The sequence below is a fragment of the Nerophis lumbriciformis genome, linkage group LG01, assembly GCF_033978685.3.
Source record: "Nerophis lumbriciformis linkage group LG01, RoL_Nlum_v2.1, whole genome shotgun sequence".
NCBI classification, from domain to species: Eukaryota; Metazoa; Chordata; class Actinopteri; order Syngnathiformes; family Syngnathidae; genus Nerophis; species Nerophis lumbriciformis.
In genome coordinates, this window is record NC_084548.2 from 52212555 (window position 1) to 52224622 (window position 12068).

Here is a 12068-nt window from a genome sequence, read left to right on the forward strand (position 1 = left end):
TCCTCCATGAAAACATACTTTGTATGATCACCTCTGTTTTCTCTGAAAGTGCAGTTTAGAACTTGATCTTGGACATATAATCCTAATCGATTATTCATTCAGTAAACAACATTCTTGCATCTGAAAACAAACAAACAAAATAAATCAGAACACAAACGCTGGTTTCCTCGCTGATAAAACATGGTCGAAACATGCATCTGCTAGCTCACAATAGTACGAGTCAGGGTCGTACTACAGAGGCCATAATTAGTGATGTGCGGATTGATACGGAAATATCCATACCGCTGATACCAGATATTTATGCTGTAATATCGATTCTCAAATTAAAATATTGATACTTAAGTTATTTTAGATAATGTACTGTATATCATTAACTGATTTTTTTACACATTGTAAAAAAAAAAAGTAACTAAACTTGTGATTGTGAACGAGGTAACGTGTCAAAGTTTCATGCTTTGAGTGTTATTTACATGTTCAGTATTTTCACGTTAACATGCTCATGTAACTGAATTGTGAATTAGTTTTTTATACTAATGGAAGTTATTAAAAATACATTTATTTTAATACTTTTATTGTAACGACGGGGTCGCATTTTACTGTGCGGATCGTTCTCCCAAGATGCAGCATGAACTCCGGAGGCAACGTGCAGGTGAGACATTGATTTATTGTCCATGAAATCATGCAAAAATACAAAAAGACATAAAAGCGTGCCGATAGCGTGGGAGCTATGGTGAAGCTTAGCACAGGAACAGGAATCAAAGATTGTAGAAATACTTAACGTAACGGGTTGCATGGGATAGAAGACGTCGTCACTGTTGCGTAGTGCAAACAAGGAGGCCAGACTGATTGTGGCGAAAAACAGGAATAAGTAACTCTCTGATTAGTGCCCTGGAGCAGGTGAGCGCCCTGAACACTAATCAGAGGCAGGTGAAACTAATCAGCAGTCATGGCAACTAAAACACAAAGCCAGGGTTGCTGAAAACAGAACTGAGGTAGTCAAACTAACAGAACAAAACAATCGATCCTAACATTTATTATTGTATCAATTTCCTTTTTTATGGTTTGAAACACCATTTTCGTGCACTTTGTATAATTTTGTCCTGTTATTTTTTCTGTTTCCTTACGGTAGATTGACTGTATGGTTATTTACGTCACTAGCTCAATATCAATGAATAAATAACCCTGTCTTGTATTCCTTATGTTATGAGACATGGTATTTTTTGAAATACACAACTTTTAACATTTTAGCAGACAGATTAGGTTGTTTGCACACAGTATCGATATCACCAATGCCAGCTTAAATTTTACTAGGTATCGGTTCGGAAAGAAACGTGGTATCGCACATCACTATCAATAATTATGTGTCTCTTTTCTCTATTTACGGTCAATTTATCAAGACTAATAAACTACAAATTTGTGGTGTAAAAATGTCTCTGCAAAACATTATTTTGGCGACATTGTGACAATCAGACCAGCCATAAAGCCACGCCCTGCGCCTCTTTTGCTTTCCACATAAGCACACGCAAAAACAAGAAGCGGAACAAACACACGGAAGCCTTATGTTAAGTGTGAATGCAAATGTAGGTCTTTTTTTTACTTTAATAAATGTTAAAACACAATTGTAATCATACAAAATAAACAGTTTACTGGACAAATATTAACATTTATTTTACGGTTGATTATATACATATTTTTTATTTTCATCATGACAAGCGAGGCACTGCCTCACCTGCCTACCCTGACCTCGCGTCCCTGCTCAAAAGACAAGCAATCATTAACATATATGGATGATTTAGATCAGGGGTGTCAAACGTACGGCCCACGGGCTGAACAAGGTTTGCTAAGTATAAAAATGAGGCGAAATATATGAATAAAAGAACTTCTGTTCTAAATGTGTCCGCTAGATGTCGCAATAGCAATTATTTGTATCTTTGTAGATGCTACATATATAAAAAAACAAAAAAAACCACATGATGTCGAGGAATTTGATTTTGATATTTTTTTTATCTTGATGGATTGAAAATTAACACCAATGAGTTGACTGATGAACATTATCACATAATTTATTCAGAAAGTATAAATAACGACAAATAAAGATAGAATACTATTAACCACAACATGTAAGTGTAAAAAAAAAAACCCAACAACATTATGATTTGTACATTTTCAGAATGTGCTTGTTCTACTTTTAAACAAAGAAAACAATCTGGAGTTGTCTTTATTTTTAAGTTATCGTGCCGTGATTTTACCAGTCCGGCCCACTTGGGAGTACATTTTTCTCCATGTGGCCCCACATCTTAAATAAGTTTGACACCCCTGATTAAGATTCTCCAAGTGGCCAAACATGCACATGTTTGTAATGTGGGAGGAAGCCAGAGTGTACCTGGACAATCACCATGCATGCACGTGGAGAACATGAAAATTCCACACATAATTGCTCGAATGAAGATTCGATCTCCTGACTCTAAAGTTGACACCACAGGGTCTGTGTGGCGAACACTAATAAAGTAAAAAAAAAGAAAAAAGAAAACTACGATAAAAAAGATAAATAAACTAAATTATACTTAAATCAACACTGTGGAAATATGTATTTCGAAGAAAAATGTAAGATAAATTGTATCATTTAATTATAATTAATTAAATGTTCATCAATAAATGAATACCGGCTAATTTAGCTGTGCTCTAGAACTCAAATCCCCTTAACCCCGATACATAAGTCAGACATTAACTTTTTTTTCTTCATTTGTCTGGCATTTTAGTTAGGACTTGTTTGTATTAATGCCGGCCTGGGCTAACCCGATTTATTGGCGTCTCACTTCAGTGGTTTGTAAAATACTGATCTGCCAACGTTAGCCTTAAAATTCTTAATCCCTAATGTCTGGTGGCCTCTGGTGGTCAAAAATAGTATTGCATAAAGTACAATGGTACAAGTCAGCGTTCAAATGCCAAGCATTTGAAAAGTACAGGTATATTTAACATATTTAATATTGCATGTCCCTTTTTATGTACAAATCAAAACAGATTGAAATTTTGGGACAGAAAAATACTGTGTAGGATATATACAAAATGTGTGCGTGTCTAATTCACACTGCGGTAATTGAACAAAAGCTAAAGGTGTTCAGAGAAAAGACATATTGCGTTATAATGAGCATAATAATTATGATTCATAGTGAAAGTCTCTCTTCATAGAGTCTGTTTTCAGCTTTTATTTTGCGATTTTGGTCTGGGGAAAGTAAAATAGTCTTTGGCGCTTAACAGTCTAGACCAGTGGTTCTTAACCTTGTTGGAGGTACCGAACCCCACCAGTTTCATATGCACATTCACCGAACCCTTCTTTAGTGAAAAATAAAATGTTTTTTTTCTAATTCAAGACAAAGTTCTATGTTTTTGGTAACACTTTAGTATGGGGAACATATTCTAAGTAACAAAGACTTAATTTAGAGTTTTTTGGTTAGGGCCAGGGTTAGAGGGTTAGGGTTATAATAAGGCCATGCCGAATAAGGCATTAATAAGTAATTAATAATGACTAGTTAAGAGCCAATAGGTTACTGTTTTGCATTATTTTCCTCCTAAAATAATTACTTTTTCATGTAAAATTGTTATTTTTTAATGTAAAATGGCGACATTTGTCATATAAAATTCAGACTTTTATCACAATATTGCCAATTTTTTTGGTGTTCTTGTAAAATAGTGAAATTTTGTGAGTATAATTATGACCTTTGTCATAATTTTGCCAAGTGAAATTCCAATTATTATTATTATAATATTGCCAACATTTTTCAAGTTTTCTTATAAAATTGTGACTTTTGTCGAGTAAAATTACGACTCTTCATAAAATTGCCAAAATGTTGAGCTTTTCTTGTAAAATTGCGACTGTTATAGAGTAAAATTCCAACTTTTATCATAATATCGCACAAATGTTCAGTTTTCCTTGTAACATTTTGACTTGCGTTGAGTAAAAGTACGACTTTTATTATAATACTGCTAAAATTTAAAGTTTTTCTTGTGAAATTCCAACTAATTTTTCACAACAAGCTTTTTTATATTTACTTAGTTTGTATATATTATTAATGTTGTAAATACAAATCTTTATATATCTAGAAAGGGTGGTCCTAAAGAGGTAGGCATTTTTCTCAGGTCTCAAGAAGGTAAACAATACAATATGTTCCCCATACTAAAGTGTTACCATGTTTTTTTACTGGTGCACAAAATGAACCGTGCATGAACATCACCTTGTTCAAACAACAAAACCAACACAGTGCATAAACTCACAACAAATTACACACCTGCAAATCAGTCTGACTTCTGCTGTTGCCGTATCCGTAATACGCCGATAGGGAGAAGTTTGTATTTACACGATGAGTCGGGTGCGTTTTGACCTCCGCCAAACCCCTGAGCCCGACTCACCGAACCCCTAGGGTTCAATCGAACCCAGGTTAAGAACCACTGGTCTAGACACTACTGCTGAAAAATATATTGTTTTGTGAAAATGCACTAAATGTTAGAGACGATAACTAATAAAGTACTGATATTCACCCATGACAAGGAATGTGGAAAGATAAATCCCTTCAAGCAATTTTTATTTTTAGTCCGCTTCCAATTGTTGCCGTTGTGAGCTAGATGTCCTGTTTGAGTTTTTTGATCCTGAAGTCACTGTCATGGTCAAGTTTGGAGAGGGTCTTCTTCACCCGCAGTGCTGTGAGGCGGGCCGGTGAGTTCTGGAACCAACACTCCTTCATGATCTTCACTATGGACGTCATAATCTGAACACAAACAGACAAAATGCTCATAAAGACCCCTGTTGCTACAATTACTACACCAATACGTGAGAACTTGCACACAAGAACGAGTTAAGCAAGGGTGTCCAAAATGCAGCCCGTGGGTCTTTTGCCCCAGAAAAAAAAAAAATGGGATGAGGAGCAAGACGGCGTGATTGAAGGAGAAAACGTTGCTTAATGCATAATTTGGACACCCTTAGACGTGTGACCATGGATGCCGTACTGGGTGGGAGTGAAGCCGGTTGTGCAAGCTGGGTCTCTGCTGGTCCACACAGACTACTTTCTTCATCTCTTCATAGCTGGGATCGGAGGGCACCAGGTCAAAGAAGGGAGGACGATACTCTTCCACAATCCCTGGTAGGAAAAAAGGAAGGTTTAAGCTAAAAAGAATATTGCAACACATTCCATGAAGCCTTGTGGGAAAACATCTAACTGGAATTCTAAAAGTCATTATCACCATCCTATATGTTTTATCTCATCATACATTTTGAGAACAAGAATGTCTCTCCACATCAAGCTTGACATTTTTTTCATACTGAGCTAGTGGGAGGCTTGTGGTGAAGCACATTAGATTAAAAAAAAATAAAAAAATCACGAAAAGATTAAAGGGGCCATATGTAAGAACTTCATGTCAAATCATCATTAAATGACCCTGATATGTCAAAAGGCATTAATAAATCATATTCTTTTCAAATACCTCTAACTGATAACAGTAGTTCAGCTGGGATATGCTCATTTCAAAATTAGAATCACAGCCCCGAAATCTTGTTATTGTCCCTCCAGCGTTTGACCAATTAGAAAGTATGTGAGTGTGTTACATCCAGTTGGCCAGTTACGCACCACCATCTTGGTTTACTACTGCCACTGGTAAGTTACTAAACATGTCAGACCTTAGTAAATCCAAAAGGCCTCGTTACGATTCTCAACTTATTCATGACAAAGCCAGGAACAAAACAAGGATTTGTATCTTTGAAAGATGGAGACAATTGCAGGCGGAGAAGATTTTTTAATCTGACGCCAAATTTGCTAATTTCCTCCCTGATAGGTAAGTAAGGCATTTACGTTTTATTACTTGTAACAAATGGAAATGGACATTTCGTATGTAAAATATATTGTCCAATACAGTCTATGATCTTGTCTAACAAAGCTAGTATGTTTGTCAACGAATGCTTAGCATGCTAGCCCGGTCAATGGAAGCATACACATCGACATATAGGCTAATGGGGGACATATATGCCTTTAGCCTGTATGTCGATGTGTAATAGAACTGACAGGGCAAAATATATTTTCCACAAATAAAACCTATGTGGATATGGGTAGTGTCAGTGCCTATTTCATTCTTAATATGCTGATACGCTGAGGAAATGGGTTCCAACATTTCATGGCTGTCATGGCAATGTGAAACGTATGGAGAAAGCCAAATCACATGATAAAATAATTCCTCATTTGTGTATGCATATTGTGTACATTTGCATGTACCAAGTCATATGGCAATCTGAAGCGTTTGAAAAAGTAGGCTATAGGCATACCTTGGTAAAATGTCTCCTCTTTAGTTTTGGGCGTACATTAGGCTGCTAAGCATGCTCTACTTATTTTCACCAGTACAACCATTGCTAGCGTTGGTAGTAGTTTGTTTTAGTCTTTGTTTTCTGATAGTACTGACAATAACCATATAATTGCCATTTGTTGTGATATTGCAGGCAGGCATGACGTACTAATTCTGTGTAAAATGTGTCGGTTAGAGGTTTGTTAGTGATGAAATGCGCGTCTATTCAGCTATCATGATCCCAGCACCTCAACTCCTAGTAAGAGGCAGTGGAAGTTCCTTGGAGTAGCCCAGTCGATAGAGCTGGATTCGGCTGCGTATCTGGCAACCTCAGTCAGGGAGAGCGGTAGGGGACTACAGAATTTTGACCTTGATTGCAATACTATTTCAGGCTAGATTCCTACATATGGCTGCTTAAAGACTCCCAGGTGCAGTGCTATTCAACTAGTGGCTCGGGGACCAAATACCGGCCAGGCCTCGTGTTCAGTTTAAAACTTGGTACACAAACATTTTTGCTGCTAATCCCTAAAAACACTAGAGTGCTCACGTTGTATAAAGAAGAACTTGGACCACTGTAAACACATTGTCAGATCCTTGCATTGACATTTTAACCATGCTAGGAAACATAGAACACTGAGGTCCAAACTTGGGATTTAAATAACTCAGGCGTTCCTTTAAGGCACCCCTTTAAGTCCTGTCCTTTTTGGCAGTTATATATTTTTTTGTAATGTATTTTTTTCACAAAGGTGGGGCTGTAGTCTGTTTGATTCAGATGCAGTCAGCAGTCATTTGTTCAACTAGTAGTGTTCCTCAAGGTTTCATTTCAGGTCCTCTCTTTTTTATCATTTGGACAATTCAACTGCCAGCCTGTGAGTTCAGTTAAAAAAAATAGTGAGAGACTCACACTATAGCAGCAGATTCTTAAAAACACTAGAATACTGTCATAGAGATGATCTTTGTTTAGCTTTTTTGCAAAAGGTCCTTAGAAACAGCAGAACGCTCCTGTAAATCACAAAATAAATAGAGCAAAATCAAATGTAACTGTAGAGGAAGCTGATTCTCCCGAATATACAAAATAAGACAAATAGTGAAGGGAGAAGTCTAGTCCCACGGTCTTTAGCTTTCTGGAAATTTGACCCCCCAAACGTTTAGATAAATACCCATGTCCTTGTGACTATGCTGGGAAAAGCGACTGCAAATGTAAAAATGTTACAGATGTGTACAAGCATCGAGTACAGTGTGTTTGTGTGTGTGTGCGGGTGTGTGTACATATCCAACTGCATACTGGCACACTGGCGTCTGGAGAATGTACAAGCAAGTGCTGACACCAGATAAGACTGTTTATAATTACGGTAGTGCTAATCATGAGAGAGGATAGTAGAGACAGACACAAAGAAAACAGCCGAGTGCTGAGAGACTTGAGACTTACTGCCTCAAATGTACACATAGCAGCCAGACAGACATGTCTGAGAAAACACATCACATACAGTACACACACACTGCATTGTTTTCATTTTTTAGATAAAGTCCAAATAAGAAAAGGGACTTTCTAGTCTCGTAAGTCGTCAACCAGAAACATAAATATGTCCTTTGCCCATCTTTTGTATTTGTGCGTTTAATGTTTTGGCAATTACTTTACTGGGCGGTATTCCGGAAAACGGGAAAAGTGAAAACCCTTGAGTATGTAAACCCAGAGATGAGAGAAATTCAGGGTTTTCTGTTTCAGAAAGAGAGGTAAGTAAATTTAGTGCCAGTTACCTTGGGAATTTACTCCCTATACTGAACTTGGTTTTCTTGAACAAACCCCAAGTTTTATCATAGTTCCTTGGTCCTGATAAACCTGAAGCAAGCAGTCAGATATGATGTTTTTGTTCCTTTGTAATCAGTAAATTTCCAAACACAATAAATATACTATCATTATATAAGACAACGAAGAAGATATTTTTTGTTTTAGTCATAAATAAAATCAAAATTCCTTCAAAAAAATGTAAATAAGATTTTGTTGGTATTTAATTATTGTGAATATAAAGACGCACCTGGGCATAGGTTGATTGGTAACACTAAATTGGCCCTAGTATGTGAATGTGAGTGTAAATGTTGTCTGTCTATCTGTGTTGGCCCTGTGATGAGGTGGCGACTTGTCCAGGGTGTACCCTGCCTTCCGCCCGATTGCAGCTGAGATAGGCTCCAGCACCCCCCGCCACCCCAAAAAGGACAAGCGGTAGAAAATGGATGGATGGATAAATGATATATTAGTTGTATTTACAATTAGATTTACTTACAAATAAACAATAATCTCAGATTATTTTTTTCATTTAAAAAATAATATCTCCAATTTACATGTTAATATTAAAACAAATAAGATATATTATTTTTATTTACCTCCATTGTTTACACTGGCAGGATTTCATTTATATTATTTGATTCGAGATGGGATTTTATTTCATATGAATCCTCCATTTTTTTATTACCTATAGGCTAGTAAGAAAAGAGTGCCCCAACTTAAGAGTGTTTTGAGATAAGAGCTGTCTGTCGGCTAATTGTTGTTTAAGTTGCAAACAAAGATTTGAGTTACAAGCATCCTTGTCATTAGTTGGCACAGCAAATGTCACAAGGAACCCTGTAAGATATGCCCAAAACATCTGTTTTGGGCATATCTTACATATCACTGTGAGTGTAAGGGACAGTGCAGAGAAGAAGAAGTGGATGATAATCATTGAATTAAAAAATAAATAATCAAAACCATGACCAAACGTGTTGCCAACTTGGCGAAGCAATTCGAGCGTACTACTGCTAGTCTGCACCTTACTGACAGCCACCCAAGAATGGCAAAATAGTATCCAAACGGCGGACATTTATCCATGAAAATCCAGAAAATCTGCTCTGTTTGACTAAGATACCGTAGGAGTCCACTCTCAAAGGTAAATGCTGTACATTAATATTACATTACTTTATAAGACTACTTAAGTTGTTTGTAGTACTTAAAATGGTGCTGTTTTGGGGCCCCACAGCTTAAATTGATTCAATTTATTGTAAATGTAAGACGTTGATTTGAGATAAAAGTGTTTTGAGTTAAGAGCTTTGCCACAGAATTAAACTCGTAAATTGAGGAACTCTGTACAGTAGTACAGTTTTCATCAGACAACAACAATGTCTCGTTTTTTTTAAATCAAATTTTGTATAAATGTGTTGTTTAAATTTTCCAATAAGATGTTTCATAGGCTTTGCATCAGCATGATGGTATTTCAGGCATTGCATTTTTGTACATTAACATTTTTGGTAGAATTCAGAATTGTTTGACTGGCACACAACATACACTACAATACCCGCTCATTTGTTTACCGTTGACAATTGTTCTGCGTGAAATTTCCCAGAAGACCAAGCCCAGGGCCCAGATGTCTGTTTGCTTGTAGGACTCAAAGACATCCATACGTATGCTCTCATCCAGCACCTCCGGCGCCATGTAGCGTTTAGTCCCAACTCGAGGGTTGTGGCCCACATCCAGATAGTCATTGGACTGAGAGTGAATCACAGCCAGACCTGTAGGAGTAAAGATAAAGCAGCAAATTATAAAAGCTAACACATTGTAATGGACTTTAGGTGCCTCTATTGCCCTGCAATAGGCACTGGCGGCCCGGGGGCTAAATCTGGCCTGGGAATGAAACCATACCAGCCCCCGATTTCAGTTCAAAACTTGGGAGACAAACATTTTTGCAGCAAATCCCTAAAACACTAGAGTGCTCCTATTGTACAGAGGTATTTGGACCACTGTAAACACATTGAAAGACCCTTGCATTTACATGTTAATAACCCTGCTAGAAAACATAGAAACTGGGGTTTAAACTTGTGATTTACATAACTGAGGCATTCCTCATCGCACTCTTTTAAGTTCTCTCCTTTTTGGCAGTTTGACATTTTTTTCGTAATGTGATTAATCTAAGTAAGGTGTGACTGTCGCTTGTTTACTCCGGATGCAGTAAGTATTTGTTCAACTTCTTTATTTATACTATTAGTTTTCCACAAAGTTTAATCTTAGGTCCTCTATTTTTCATCATTTGGGCTATTCAACAGGTGGCTCGCAAACAATTTGTGAGAGACTCACATTTTTGCAGAAGATTTTTAAAAACACCAGTGCCATAGAGATGACCTTTGACTAGCTGTTTTGTAGAAAGTCCTTAAAAACAGCAGAGTAACTCTGACAAAATAAACAGACCAAAATCACTCTACTGTAGAGGACGCTGGCTCCGGTATATACAACATAAGAATAATAGTGAAGAGAGAAGTCTGGCTCCCCGGTCCTTAGAGTTCTGGAAACATTTTGTTGAATTTTTGAAAATAAGCCTATTGCACTCTTACCAAGGTCAGCGATGCAGCACTGCCCATTCCTCTTCACCAGGATATTTCTGCTTTTCAAATCTCGGTGGGCGATGGCCGGTTTGCCCTGGGAGCTGACGATCTCGGTATGGAGGTGGACCAAGCCACAGGCCATAGACAGACACATCCTCAGGCAGCTCTCGGGCTCCAAACTGCTGTACTGCAGGAAGTCGTAGAGCGAACCCAGCTCGTGAAAGTGCGTGACGAGCCACAGCTGGGTGCTGGAATTCTTGGATGTCATATCAGACGCTATGAAGCCTAAAGCGAGAATACAAGACAGCTGTCTTTTAGAGTTTGCTTTTTGCCTGACGCTCCGCATCTGTTAGGTTGAAATCTCGAGCAGTACCCAATATGTTGTCGTGCCTGAGCTGCACAGTATTGTAAATCTCCGTCTCTCTGAACCATGATTGCTCGTCCCTTGAGGAGAAGATTTTGACAGCTACACTCTCACCCATCCAAGTTCCCCTCCACACCTCTCCATACCTGCCCTTACCTGGGTAGTGCATATAGTAAAAGAAATGTAAAGCACAATGACATAAGGTAACCAGCGGTGGTGATAATGAAGACTGACCAACACATTCCACAAGAGAGATCTGCCGGGCCATAGTCCTTTGGACCAGATAGGGCAGCCCGGTTCCACTGCCTGATGTACAAAACTCATCAAATATACCCTGGACAAGAATACATGATAAGACAAAACTGCCATATGTCATTATTGTACCACCCTTAACCTGAAATTTCTTACACCATATGTAGGGTCGTCTCCATTGGGGACCTTGAGCATGGTGACATCATGGTCATCAACATTTTTGAGGCGGGAATGTGCACGTCGGAAGCGCAGGAATATCAGCAGGCCGCATAAACTGGCCACCATGAACAAGAGGAGCAGAGCCACAGTGATCCACAGCTCTGGACGAGGCTGCTGTGGGGACATCGTCGTCGTCTCTCCATCTGGAGCCACAAATATGACATGAAATTGGCAACATTTTCTAGTCTACCTCAGTGGTTCTCAAACTTGTTTTCTACCAAGTACCACCTCAGAAAACACTTGACTCTCCAAGTACCTCCATAATGACCAACATTAAAATACAGTAGCATAGTAGGCCTAAATATTAACCAAAAACAAGGCAGAGGTTTTATTTATCAAGTATATTTATTATTTTGGCCACTGTAACATTACACTTAGTTTGAACAGTTACACTGTTTGAATACTTAATTAAGTGATTATTTGATGTATCACGAGATGGAGCCTGTGTACCTGGTACCACAGTGTGAGAATCACTGGTCTACCTTGTGTTTGTCATTGTAAAGTACGGTATAAAACATTGCAATTGTTTACTTCCATTGAAGCATTGAATTGGAGTGGGTCT

The 12068-nt window shown here is 38.0% G+C and overlaps 1 protein-coding gene across 1 annotated transcript in view; it reads right to left on the reverse strand.

Moving 5' to 3' along the window:
• Positions 1-644: 644 nt before the first annotated feature.
• The window catches only part of acvrl1 (activin A receptor like type 1), a 28343-nt gene continuing 16919 nt past the window's right edge, over positions 645-12068 (reverse strand). Inside the window, exons 4-10 of the mRNA XM_061986188.2 lie at positions 11444-11649; positions 11270-11369; positions 11045-11191; positions 10681-10956; positions 9667-9864; positions 5002-5132; positions 645-4763 (exon numbers count right to left, since the gene is read on the reverse strand). Of these exons, the coding sequence (XP_061842172.1) occupies positions 4617-4763; positions 5002-5132; positions 9667-9864; positions 10681-10956; positions 11045-11191; positions 11270-11369; positions 11444-11649 (1205 nt within the window). The 3' untranslated portion in view covers positions 645-4616. The remainder of the gene's footprint in view (positions 4764-5001; positions 5133-9666; positions 9865-10680; positions 10957-11044; positions 11192-11269; positions 11370-11443; positions 11650-12068) is intronic.